This window comes from Marmota flaviventris, chromosome 10 (genome assembly GCF_047511675.1).
Source record: "Marmota flaviventris isolate mMarFla1 chromosome 10, mMarFla1.hap1, whole genome shotgun sequence".
NCBI lineage: Eukaryota > Metazoa > Chordata > Mammalia > Rodentia > Sciuridae > Marmota > Marmota flaviventris.
In genome coordinates, this window is record NC_092507.1 from 29,689,222 (window position 1) to 29,701,617 (window position 12,396).

Here is a 12,396-nt window from a genome sequence, read left to right on the forward strand (position 1 = left end):
CTTAGGGCCTCGAAATCCTCCTGCCTCAGCCTCCCAAGTTGCTGGGATTACAGGCATGTGCCACCTTACCCAACCATTGTTTTTCCTATTTTTAAAATATAGGTATTCCTTGACTTATGATGAGGTTGCATCCTGATAAACCTATCATAAGTTGAAGACATTTTAAGTTGAAAATGGATTTAATCCATGTAAACTTACCAAACATCATAGCTTAAGATAGCCTACCTTAAATTTCTCAGAACACATACATTAGCCTACAGTTGGGCAAAATCATCTAACATAATGCAAAGTATTTTTTGTAATAAAATGCTTAATATCTTGTGTAATTTGTTGAATAAAATATTTAAAATGAAAAATGGAATAGTTGTATGACATGCTTTTTTACATCATTGTAAAATTAAGTAGAACCATTGTAAGTTGGGATCTCATATCTTTTGCTGATATACGGTCTCATTTTTTATGAGTTGAGTTTGTAAATTTAGGATTGAGCACTTTGAGGTGTCTTATTGTTGATTGCCAAATGTTCTCACCACAGGGTTCTGCTTCTCTGGGTCACTGATAGAGACAGTTAAGGAACAAGATGTTCTGTTGACATGCTCATGTCTTCCCTGCCCAAACACCATGACCTAAAATTAATGGTTATGTGGTTTTATTAAAATTAATGGTTATAATGGGAAAGAAACACATGTTCTCCAGGCAATACCTACATTATCTTATTTAATCCACATAAGGACCCTATGAGAAAGTTATCCTGTAGTAAATATGAGGAATAAAGAGTACAGAAGGCTTAAGTGATTTGCCTGAGGTCATGTTTCTCCTAAATGCTTCCTTCCAGGAGCATATCTGATTGAAAGCCTTGTGCTTTTTCTTGTTAATCAAAATTATTTTTGTAGTTTTTAGTTCAGAAATAAAGTGTGCCCACAATTCAAAGTCTGAAAAAAGAAAGAAAGGAAATAGTCTCACTAAGGGAGACACTTTTTAACATTAGCTTAAACTTGTTTGACTTTACACACTGCTTTGAATTCTCTGTTTGCTGTCAAAAAAGTAACCTCACTCTGGATTCTAGGTGGGTTTTCTCCCCAGATACTTTCACTTGCTTGTATTTACTATTCCATTTATAAAGCAAATGATTGTTAATTAAAACACATTAAGTTCCCCATATGATCAGTACAACATTGGTGAATGGGCAGTAATTCAGAAGGACCATGATCAGGAGACTGTTTCTGGCACAGCATCCTTTCTGGTGCTTGAAAATACATCCGGCAGTGAGGAGCTGTCCCTCATAGGGGCTATTGTTTGGTTTTAGATAGTTCTGTGGTTAAGATGTGGTACCAGTCCCTCAGGAAATCTACAGTTTTGGGGAGATAAGATTATACATATGAAATAATAACCAGCAGTGAAAAATTTAACATTTAAAAAATTTAACATTCAGTTAAATTATGACATAGCCCATCAGTGCTATTGGAGGGAGAAAAATAAGAATTTAAGGAGGATCATCACCCACACAAGAGAGAGAAGGGAACTCTATTTGTTAGGTATGACCTTGGGTTCAGACTAGATGCTTTCATATATAATGTTTGATTATTATGGTACCCTTGAAAAGGTAGTAGGTGTTATTTCCACTTTACAGCTGTGATAACTGAGCTTATGTTTAGGTAAGCTAAGATTCAAACTCAGGTCTTTCTAGAATCAGAGGCATGAACATTTTCCTAGTCTCTCTGAAGTGGGTCTTATGCTATATTTTGGATATTTCTTCAAATAGCTTTTTTTCTCACTACAAGTATATACATGATATAGAAAAATTTGAAAATATAAAAATCACCTATAATGCTACCACTAAAAGATAGCTATGGTTACTAATTTGTTGTATCCCTAGGATTTATTTTTAAAATATTTTTTAGTTGTCAATGGACCTTTATTTATTTTATAAATCAAAGAATCAAAAAGAGAATCAAACCCAGAGCCTCACACATGCTAGGCAAGTGCTCTACTACTGAGCCACAACCCCAACCCTCCCTAGGATTTATACTCAAATACATGTATGCATCTGTATCACATTACATGTATGCATACATATGCATATGTGTGACTATATACTTAAATATATTTTCCATATCTTTTATATGAAATTAGGATTACTATATATTATTTTATTTGTGTTCTTTTTCTTTTTATGAAATTCAGTGACCATTTTCCTATGTCATTAAATTTTTTTAAAGAATACCTTTAAGTGCTACAAAGAATTCTTTCCTATGTTCTATAATTTGTGACCAGTAATCCCTCATTAGAGTTTAAGCTCTTTTTAACGATTTTTTCTATGTCATTCTTGCTTTTTATGTTTCTGTGAACATTCTTGTCTGAAATTTTTGTACCTATCACTGAGGATTTTCTAATAAGTTGTATGTATTCCTTTAAGACTTTTAATTCAAAGCTGACATCCACAGGAGTTATGTCACTTATACTTTCTCTAGAGGCAGTGGGTGAGAATATCCAATTTTAGACATTTTTTCCAATCCTGATTAGTGTCGTTACAGTTAAACCTTTCCTAGTTTAATAGGTAAAAAGTAACCTCTCATGGTTTTAATTTTCATTTCTTTGACTACCAAAGAGGGCGAATATATGTTGGAGTTGTATCTACATGGCTGCCAACCTTGTATGTCCCTCTTCCTCTCTGAGCAGAGAAGATTAAAAGGCTTCATCTTACTTATACTAAGTTATTCCATGTCCTACCTTTTGGCAGATCTCTGACATCTATATTAGTGGGGAATCAGGGGATATGTCAGCCAAGGAAAAACTACTTTTGTGGACTCAGAAGGTGACAGCTGGTTACACAGGAATCAAATGTACCAACTTTTCTTCCTGCTGGAGTGATGGGAAAATGTTCAATGCACTTATTCACCGATATAGGTAAGTACAGTGGAATTTTAGTGCTCCTGGAAGAACTTCGTCTCATCCCATTGTAATTGGTTATAATGCCATTTCTCCCCTTTAACAAGAATTATAGTTCTAATTCATTTAGTCATTTGAAAAAGGAATCTTTATTGAGTTCCTACAATTTTAGCTAGGCACTAGGCACAGATAGCCATGAACAAAAGAGCAAAAGTTTCTTGCTTTCACAGAACTTATCCTCCAGTAGAATAGGCAATAAGGAAACGGGTACATGCTGTCCTACATTGGCATGTGCAATGGAAGGGAGAAGTGACAGGGGACTCTGGTAATTTAGACAAAAGTGGTCAGGACTATCAGGAGTGAGTTATGCAGACCTGTGTGGTCAGAGTGTTCCAGGTGGAGGAAAGAACAAGTGCATAGGGTCTAATGTAAGGACTTGATTGGAGTGGTTGAGGAACAGCAGGCGGCTTGAAGTGGGGTGAGTGAGGAATTCAGGAATTTTAATTACATAAATCAAAATTATTGAGCTCTTAGTGGTCATAAATATGCACCAATTTTCACTTTGTACTAGTTTGTGATACCTTTTCCAAGAATGCAGTGAACCTACTGTTGTGTAAGTTTAAAATTACCTGGCATGTAATTGAAATTGGGATTAATACCCTTCTGAACTTCTTGCTTTCTCTCTAACTCACTGAGTTAGAAATTTCCAGCTCTGGGAACTTCTAAGAGGTTTTCTTTGTGTGAACTCATGTGTGATATGTAGATGGTGGCCTTTCATGTGCCTTGATGAACGTTTTACAGACCTGATCTGGTAGATATGGAGAGGGTGCAAATCCAAAGTAACCGAGAGAATCTGGAACAGGCTTTTGAAGTGGCAGAAAGACTGGGAGTCACCAGATTGCTGGATGCAGAAGGTGAGAGTTTATTGAACTTGAGTATGTTTGGCATATATTCACTGTTTCTTTGTTCTGAGAAATTTCTTGTCCATTCTCTCAGATGTGGATGTGCCATCTCCAGATGAAAAGTCTGTAATCACTTATGTGTCTTCAATTTATGATGCCTTCCCTAAAGTCCCTGAGGGTGGAGAAGGGATCAGTGCTACGGTAAAAGAACATTCTCCTGAAGTTCCTCTGACTTTAATTTGTTTGGGTGGACTACATTGATTAGGTAGTGTTGTTAAGTTCTCATTGTATATAGAGCACTTTTATACAGAGTCATTTGAATCTACATTGTCCTTGATCCCTGGGAATGAGCCTATGTTTTGCTAATTTTGCCTCATCTAGCATAGATCATTTTGTGCTAAATGCCAGCCAAGAATGTCCTTCTTGTTCCCAGCTGTAATTCAAGATAAGGCAGTGTTTTCTCAGCTACTGATGTCAGTTTGATTAGTTATATCATGGATCTTTTCTAAATATTTTTAGTAGCTGATCTGTAGCCTTTTTTGATGTCAGGATTTTGAATGCCACCTGAGAGTCCTTGAGGAGCTTCGAAACTGGGACTGTGAGCATTAAACTGAGCAACTTCCTAGGCAATTAGAGGAAAAGGATTTTACATGGTCTGGGGTGGCCTGAGCTACTTTATTCTGTGCTTGTTCTGGATATTGCTAATCAGATATGTGATGTTTCCCTTCTGGCAATAGGAAGTGGATTCCAGGTGGCAAGAATACCAAAGCCGAGTGGACTCCCTCATCCCCTGGATCAAACAGCATACCATACTGATGTCAGATAAATCTTTTCCCCAGAACCCTGTTGAACTAAAGGTAAAGCCATGGCCTTAAATTGTTTAATCAATTCTTTCTAGAGACTGAATCTCAGGACTTGTTACTGCCTACTGTGGGTGAGGTAGTGTGAAAAATTGGTCCCTGTTGCTTACTTTCATCCATTCACCAAATATTAATTTTGTAGGCACTTTATAACCAATATATACACTTCAAAGAAACAGAAATTCTGGCCAAGGAGAGAGAAAAAGGAAGAATTGAGGAGTTATATAAATTGTTAGAGGTAAGGAAATCACTGACTATGACTTCGTGGTTTGCTCATTAGCACTGTTGTTGCTTCCTGATCCAACAGATTCCCTGTGTGCACTGCCCAACCTGTATTAGTGACAACACCCTTAATCTGGTCTTGAAAATAAATTCATGGTAAAGGGATAGCATCAATCATCTGTATTTTTTTGCTGAAAAGTGGCATGTATTTATTCAGAAATCTTGAGTTTTGTGAACGAGTTATTCTACAACTTAGAGGGAAACTAAATCTTTCCTTGGGATTAAAATAAAAGAGATTTCCATTCATATTTTGGTTTCTGGAGAATTTGAAGTGATAGAGATGGGCTGGGCATTTAGCCTTGCCAGAATGGAGATTATTGAGAAGATAGGAATATTTGTAGGAAGTATAGAAGGAATGGAAGGATTTATGTAGTCTCTATATTTTAGAGAGGATTTTTTTTCCTTCTCATCTTAAGAGAGGCACTGCTAAATATTTGATCTTTTGCCCATATTAAATAGTAGGAAAAATAACTGAGTAAAGAGGCAAGAACAAATGAAAATAGGCCTGAGGGCATGGCTGTAGTTTTGGACTGAAGAGTGTTTTCTTTCAGGTGTGGATTGAATTTGGCAGAATTAAGCTGCCTCAAGGTTATCACCCTAATCATGTGGAAGAAGAGTGGGGAAAACTCATCATTGAGATGCTGGAGCGAGAGAAATCCCTCCGGCCAGCTGTAGAGAGGTGGGTCTGGAGCATGGGGGTGATCTGACATTCCTTACTGGGCTACTTCAAACCTTGCACTGGACTATGGTTTTTATCTTATTTTAGGCTAGAATTGCTGCTACAGATTGCAAACAAAATCCAGAATGGTGCTTTGAACTGTGAAGAAAAACTGACACTAGCTAAAAATACACTGCAGGCTGTAAGTCTCTGTTTTATCCCATCCCTTCTATCATCTGTTTCTACCTTCTCACTCTCTGCTCTAATCATCACAGTTAACATTTGTGGAATCCAGCTGTTACTTCTTTTTTCTTGGAAGTACAGTGGGCCCATTGGCTCCCTCTGTCCTAGTAGGTAACAAAGTTATCCCACCCTTTTTTTTTCCCCTTTCTGTCCTAGGATGCTGCTCACCTGGAATCAGGACAGCCAGTACAATGTGAGTCAGATGTCATCATGTACATTCAGGAGTGCGAAGGTCTCATCAGGCAGCTGCAGGTGGATCTCCAGATCCTACGGGATGAGAATTACTACCAGTTAGAAGAACTGGCCTTTAGGTGAGGAACAAGGGACTCACACAGAGGGCTTGCTAACTGCTGAGGCAGAGTGGGTCAAGAGTCAGGCACTGAATCTTATAACTTGGGCCTTCGAGAGGTCATTGTCTCAGTGGGAATACTACACATACATATTTTCAGCAGGAACATTCTCTTGTAGAGGACAGTTTCTCCTTCTTGCAAGTCCCTCCTACTGAGTGCCCATGGGATTCCTGCAATCATTGTGGCATTTTGTATCTCTCCCTGTTTCAGAGTAGGTGTGATAGCACATCTGGTTTAGAAATATTGGTGATCTATTGCACTCATTTTATAGAGAGGAAATAGACTCACAGAGGGGATGAGGATTGCTTAAAGATGCATGGTAATCCATTGTTTATTCTGCTGTACCTTCCAGGAACCATAGAAATAGATACTGGTTTGTTTTCCTCCAACAACCACTGCAGTTTGGCATTTGCCTTGAAGACGATTTCAAACTAGATGAAAATATTAAAGGGTCACCTCACATTCATATAACACTTTCTCAAAACACTTTTCATGTTATGGTCTCATTTTTATTTTTACCACATTCTTGTCAAATGCATAGTGAAGATTTTATTTTAAGCGTGTTATAGATTTGAGTCTCTCCTTTTTCTCACCTTGTGTTTCAGGGTCATGCGCCTTCAGGATGAGTTGGTCACCCTGCGTCTGGAGTGTACAAACCTGTACAGGAAGGGCCATTTCACTTCACTTGAATTGGTTCCTCCTTCTACTTTAACCACTACCCATCTGAAAGCAGAACCCTTGACCAAGGCTACCCATTCTTCTACCTCCTGGTTCCGAAAGCCCATGACTCGAGCTGAACTTGTGTCTATCTCATCCTCTGAAGATGAAGGCAATCTCCGATTTGTGTATGAACTACTGTCTTGGGTAGAAGAGATGCAGGTGGGTGTATGTCTAAAAAGCTTGTGCTGCACACAATGTTTACTGGATCCAGCAGCTAGTCTAAAATAAGAGACCAGGTTGCTCTGTGTCCCCAGTACAGATTTTCTTAGTAATTGGTCCTTCCTGTATCTAAGATACCTTCTCATTAAATCTACAGTTGGGAAAGTCAGTGCAGATTCTCACAATTCCATGCTGAATAGCATAGGCTTTTCTAATTTGAAGCCCTTTGGGAATCTGTTCCCTTCAGCTAACTGTGCCTTTAATGGCACTTTGTGTGTGGGGGAGGATTGCTGTGTCTGTAAATCTCAGATATAGTTTCTGAAATTTCCCCTTTGGCAGAGGTGTTTCTTCTTTTCTTGTTGTTTGTCTTAGCTCTTAGGTTTAAGCAAAGTTGCTGTGTTCCACTATTCAAGGGGGCACTATATATTTTATTCTAGGATAATGGTTCAAATTTGGTATTTTCCTATACTTTTAACCTTTTTGTTTCATTATTAAATTCTTCCCATCTGCAAATGACAGATTTCCCCATTTGCCAATAAGTAAAAGTACCTCAGAACACACTGTTTTAAAATTATCTTCCAGGGCTGGGGTTGTGGCTCAGTGGTAGAGTGCTCACCTACCACGTGCGAGGCCCTGGGTTTGATCCTCAGCACCACATAAAAATAAACAAAATAAAGGTATATAAAAAAGTTATCTTCCATTGGCTAAGAGTTGTTGTCAAGAATGAAGCTAAATATTTTCAGATATTTCTTTTTATATCTGTTCTGATTGTGAAATGAAGAGATGCCATAAAGGGAATGCCTAAACTGTAAATTTAAACATTTTTAGCCTGTGAAGACCCTTTCTGATTGATGGACTCAGGAATGTATTCTCATATGCAGCTGCAGATGGCTTTCCCCTCGCTGGTTAAAGGGCTTTCTTCTCTAGCTCCTCCCGGGTGATTATGGTTTAGTTTCCTGTAGGAGACCATGGAATGGTGGAGATGGTTTAGATGCTTTGTTTTTTTCTTCTCTCAATCTTCTGCCCCTAGCCACTTTGTCCAAACATTGATTCTGTTTATTTTCTTTTCCTGCCAACTCAGCTAAATTATAGCATACCTATTTTGTCTTTTTCAGATGAAACTGGAGCGGGCAGAATGGGGCAATGACCTGCCTAGTGTGGAGTTGCAGCTAGAAGCACAGCAGCATATCCATACTAGTGTGGAAGAACTGGGCTCAAGTGTCAAGGAGGCCCGGTTATATGAGGTGCATAGTATTCAGAATCCACATTATGACTGTGAGAGGGATGAGGATGAGCAAGTAGTGGGATGGTATGCATGATGCAGCTGTCTCTAAGGAGACAGGGGCTCTGGAAAAGGGTGATAATGATGAGTAATAGCACTTGGCAAAAAAAAATTCTCTTTATAAATAAAGTATCTCTGTTAACATTTGAACTAACCTTGTGAGAAAAGTATTTTTATTAGCTGACCCTTTGTACTAAAAAAAAAAGTGATACTGGAAGCTAAGGTCAGAATTAATAAGTATCAGAAGCAGTTTTTAAACGCAGGCCTTCTTTCTCTAAATATTCATAGTCTTTTCCCTTCGCTGCATGCCTACAGTAGAGAGCTGTGTGGAAAAACTGTTCATCAATCTATCTTCTCCCTCATTCATGATTCTTCTCTTTTTTATTTCCACTCTCCCCTTGAAAAAAGCAATTTTGTACTTTGGGAATGATTTTACGGAGGTTTTGCTTAGAGACCTCCCCAAATTGCTGGAAACACAGGATTATGAGGTGTTACCTGCAGAGCTCTTGCCCACTAAGTTCAACTCCAAGCTATAACATGTCACCCAGAGATTCATTGTTGAAGCTTTCATGTTCACAGAGTTCTTATCTCTACACAGACTTATTATTTACATAGTTGAAATCATCACATAGTTTACTCATTCTTTCTCTAACATCTTTTTCTTTCATCCCTTTCTTATCAGGGAAAGATGTCCCAGAATTTCCATACCAGCTATGTTGAAACTCTTGGAAAACTGGAGACACAATATTGTAAATTAAAGGTGAGTTTTGACTGACTAACTTAGGGTCAGTGTATGGAGAATCTGGTTATAGCCAAACAACTCTCTTCCCTAATTAGAAAGTATGTGGTTTGGACCTGTTTAAGTTTTCTGTTTATTAGGTTATATCATTTACTCTGTGATTGTTTATATGTATTATAACATTTTCTCCATTTTCTGAATGGGTCAGAAACCACTGCTTTAAAAATTTTTAAGTAGGTAGAATCTGTGCCTCGTCAAAGCAGTGGCCATATATGCTTGGAGTTTAAAAAAAAAAAAAATTAGAAGTTTGACATTGGTAGAAAAGGGAATCCTCTCCTATCTGGTGTTTTTCATGCCTATTAAGATGTTCCAGAGTAGGACAGGCCCAGGATCATTCTTTATCCTGGAAGCTTCTATAAAGGCCTTATGAGTTCTATCTTCTGCCTAAGATTGACAGTGGCTAGGGGAGTCTTATACCAAATTTGTATAAAACTTGAATTCATGGAGAATAAACCAGTAATTAAAAAGCAGTCTCTGGTCTGAGGATGTGGCTCAGTGGTAGAGTATTTGCCAGACATAAGCAAAGCCCTGTGATCCACTGCAAAAACAGGCCAGCTTCTACAGATGTGGAAGCTCTCGGTCTAACCTGATAACCTTTACTTTGTCTAGGAGACTTCTAGCTTCCGGATGAGACACCTTCAGAGCTTGCATAAATTTGTCTCTAGAGCTACAGCTGAGCTGATCTGGTTGAATGAGAAGGAGGAAGAAGAATTAGCATATGACTGGAGTGACAACAATCCCAATATCTCAGCAAAGAAAAATTACTTCTCTGTGAGTCTAACACAGTAGCCCTGTCATGCTTATTTAACAACAGCAGGAGGACACTTGGGGCTAGTCTGCAAAGAGCCTGGTTTTCTGGAGCTGCACTCTGACAGAGGGAAATAGGACCCTGCTCAATGCATCCATGCATGTGAGAAATATATGTGGAGAGAAGAGCAATGGAGCTCCAGATTAATTTATTGAGAACTATTTAAGAAGGCTGAGTTTTGGATGAATTGAGCAGCAGTAACACAAGTTGGGTCATTTCCAAAACAATATAGTTTTGTAGTAAAATTATAGGCTTTGGAGTGATGCAGAGCTAAATTCAAATTCTTATTTCTCCACTAACTAGCTCTATGACCTTGGGCAAATCATTTAATCTCTCTGGACTTTTGTAAAATGGGATAAAAGCCACTTCAAAGGGTTATATAAAAGGTTGAGTAAGACTTATTAATAAGCTAATCTAGGCAAAGCACTTTGTAAAGGGCTTAGTATTATTTAATTGGGATATACTCTTGGCTTCCCACAAATTTCTAAATTCTTTTTATTAATTCTTCTAATAACACTTTGGTCTTAATCTCTTACTTTGTAAAATGGGCAAGAAAATTCAACATTAAACATGTGGGACAATGCTTTTTATTTTTTTTCAATGGAAAATGTAGTAAGTAGGGTTATTTTTTGCTACTATCAGTATTTTCATACACAGGATTTTAAAAGATTTTGAATTATGCAAATAGGAAGCTTTTTTGCTAGCACTCACTTTAATTACTTCAATCCCATTAATTTAGGATTCTTAAAAAAACGTGAGCTTCTCCTATGTAGAGAAGAACAAGGGAGTCCTCTGAAGTGAAGAGGAAAGAATGGGTGTTGTGGGAGAACTGAAATTAAGCTAAGGTAGACATGTAAGAAGTGCTCCAGAAGCATCAAGGAGAAGAAGTGAGCTGGTGTTTAAACTGAGTCCTGTAGTATTAGTAGAATTTAGTGTCAGAAGGGCCTTGTAGGCTAACAAAGCCAGTTGGTCAGTGATATTGCTCTGCTGTGTGTCCTATTCTAGTGTGGGGCTGACTTGAACACTCCATTGTGTTCTCCTACTTTACTCAGATCTGGCTCAGGTTTCATGTCCTTATAGGTAATAAATAATAAAATTTATTACCTTTACTGACTGTCTTTTTGCCCCCTTTTGTCCCCACCCACCCACTAATTCTAGTCTTTTGGCCCTTTTCTGAAATCCTTTCGCATGTGCTGTTTATACGTGTCATTTTGGCACCAATCCTGTGTTTTAGATTCAAAGTAGGGCAGAGGACACTTTTTTATTGCTACCCTCTCCCTTAGTAGAGCTTATTAAAAAACTGAATTCAATTTTCAGGAGTTAACAATGGAACTGGAGGAGAAACAGGATGTGTTTCGGTCTCTACAAGATACAGCAGAACTGCTGTCACTTGAGAACCATCCAGCTAAGCAGACTGTGGAGGTATGAGACTTGAAAATGTGTGACGGTCAAACATTCAGAAGTTGTTGTTATAAAAAATATTCAAATATTCAAATTGGTGGGTATATTCTGGAGGGAGTATTGGGGATCATTTGTTTTGGATTATTTCCCTTTTCATTCCATGTTGTCTATAGTCCACAAAAGCCTGCAAACAGTTTTGATGGTCTAAGAATAATAATAAGAGAAACATTATAAGAGACATTGACTCCTGACTGTATGGGGGAAAGTGACTCAGATTATATTTCTTCAGATAACTGTCCAGATATATTCAATTTTATTTGAAGAAATAAAATTTATTACCTTTACTGACTGTCCTTTTGCCCCCTTTTGCCCCTACCCACCCATGTCTTTGTCCTAGAAGAGAAGCAGTTGAAGAATCCAGGAGAGATTTATGTGTACCTAGGTTTTGCTGGTCAGTTCATTTAGTTGTGACTTAATTTGGAAGAGGCCTTTTCTTTTTTAAAAAATATTTTTAGTTTTAGGTGGACACAATATCTTTATTTTATCTTTATGTGGTGCTGAGAATCGAACCCAGTGCCTCACGCATGCTAGGCAAATGCGCTACCACTTGAGCCACATCCCCAGTCCCAGAAAAGGCCTTTTTTTTGTGATCCCTTTTCACATAACCCTGTTGGATAAAAGGCAAGCCTCTTTCTCATGGGAAGCTTTGAGCAGATGCCAGTCAAGTATCTCCATGCCTCTTCTCTTGACTTCTCTATCATCAGCAGAGTTTTATTTGGAAGGAGCATCACACACACATATATATATCAAGCCTGCCAAACTCATACCCTTCTGTCTCTGTGCTTGGTCCTTGCAGGCATATAGTGCTGCTGTTCAGTCTCAGTTGCAGTGGATGAAGCAGCTATGCCTGTGTGTTGAGCAGCATGTGAAAGAGAATGCAGCTTACTTTCAGGTATGGTGGACTCGGTATGTGTGTGCATACCTGTGGTAAAGTTGAAGTTAAAAGTACATCTATATCAAATAGCTTTTACTGTGTAAACTAC

At 38.2% G+C, this 12,396-nt stretch overlaps 1 protein-coding gene across 17 annotated transcripts in view; it reads left to right on the forward strand.

Annotated features, from left to right (window-relative positions):
• Positions 1–12,396, forward strand: part of Macf1 (microtubule actin crosslinking factor 1) — a 337,023-nt gene that overhangs the window by 159,376 nt on the left and 165,251 nt on the right. For all 17 annotated transcript variants that reach the window (XM_071617700.1, XM_071617705.1, XM_071617701.1 and 14 more), the window contains 14 exons: positions 2,741–2,907; positions 3,691–3,803; positions 3,886–3,992; positions 4,529–4,648; positions 4,794–4,889; positions 5,485–5,612; positions 5,700–5,793; positions 5,991–6,145; positions 6,790–7,063; positions 8,179–8,307; positions 9,028–9,105; positions 9,754–9,915; positions 11,270–11,374; positions 12,210–12,305. In XM_071617700.1, the coding sequence (XP_071473801.1) occupies positions 2,741–2,907; positions 3,691–3,803; positions 3,886–3,992; positions 4,529–4,648; positions 4,794–4,889; positions 5,485–5,612; positions 5,700–5,793; positions 5,991–6,145; positions 6,790–7,063; positions 8,179–8,307; positions 9,028–9,105; positions 9,754–9,915; positions 11,270–11,374; positions 12,210–12,305 (1,824 nt within the window). The remainder of the gene's footprint in view (positions 1–2,740; positions 2,908–3,690; positions 3,804–3,885; positions 3,993–4,528; positions 4,649–4,793; positions 4,890–5,484; positions 5,613–5,699; positions 5,794–5,990; positions 6,146–6,789; positions 7,064–8,178; positions 8,308–9,027; positions 9,106–9,753; positions 9,916–11,269; positions 11,375–12,209; positions 12,306–12,396) is intronic.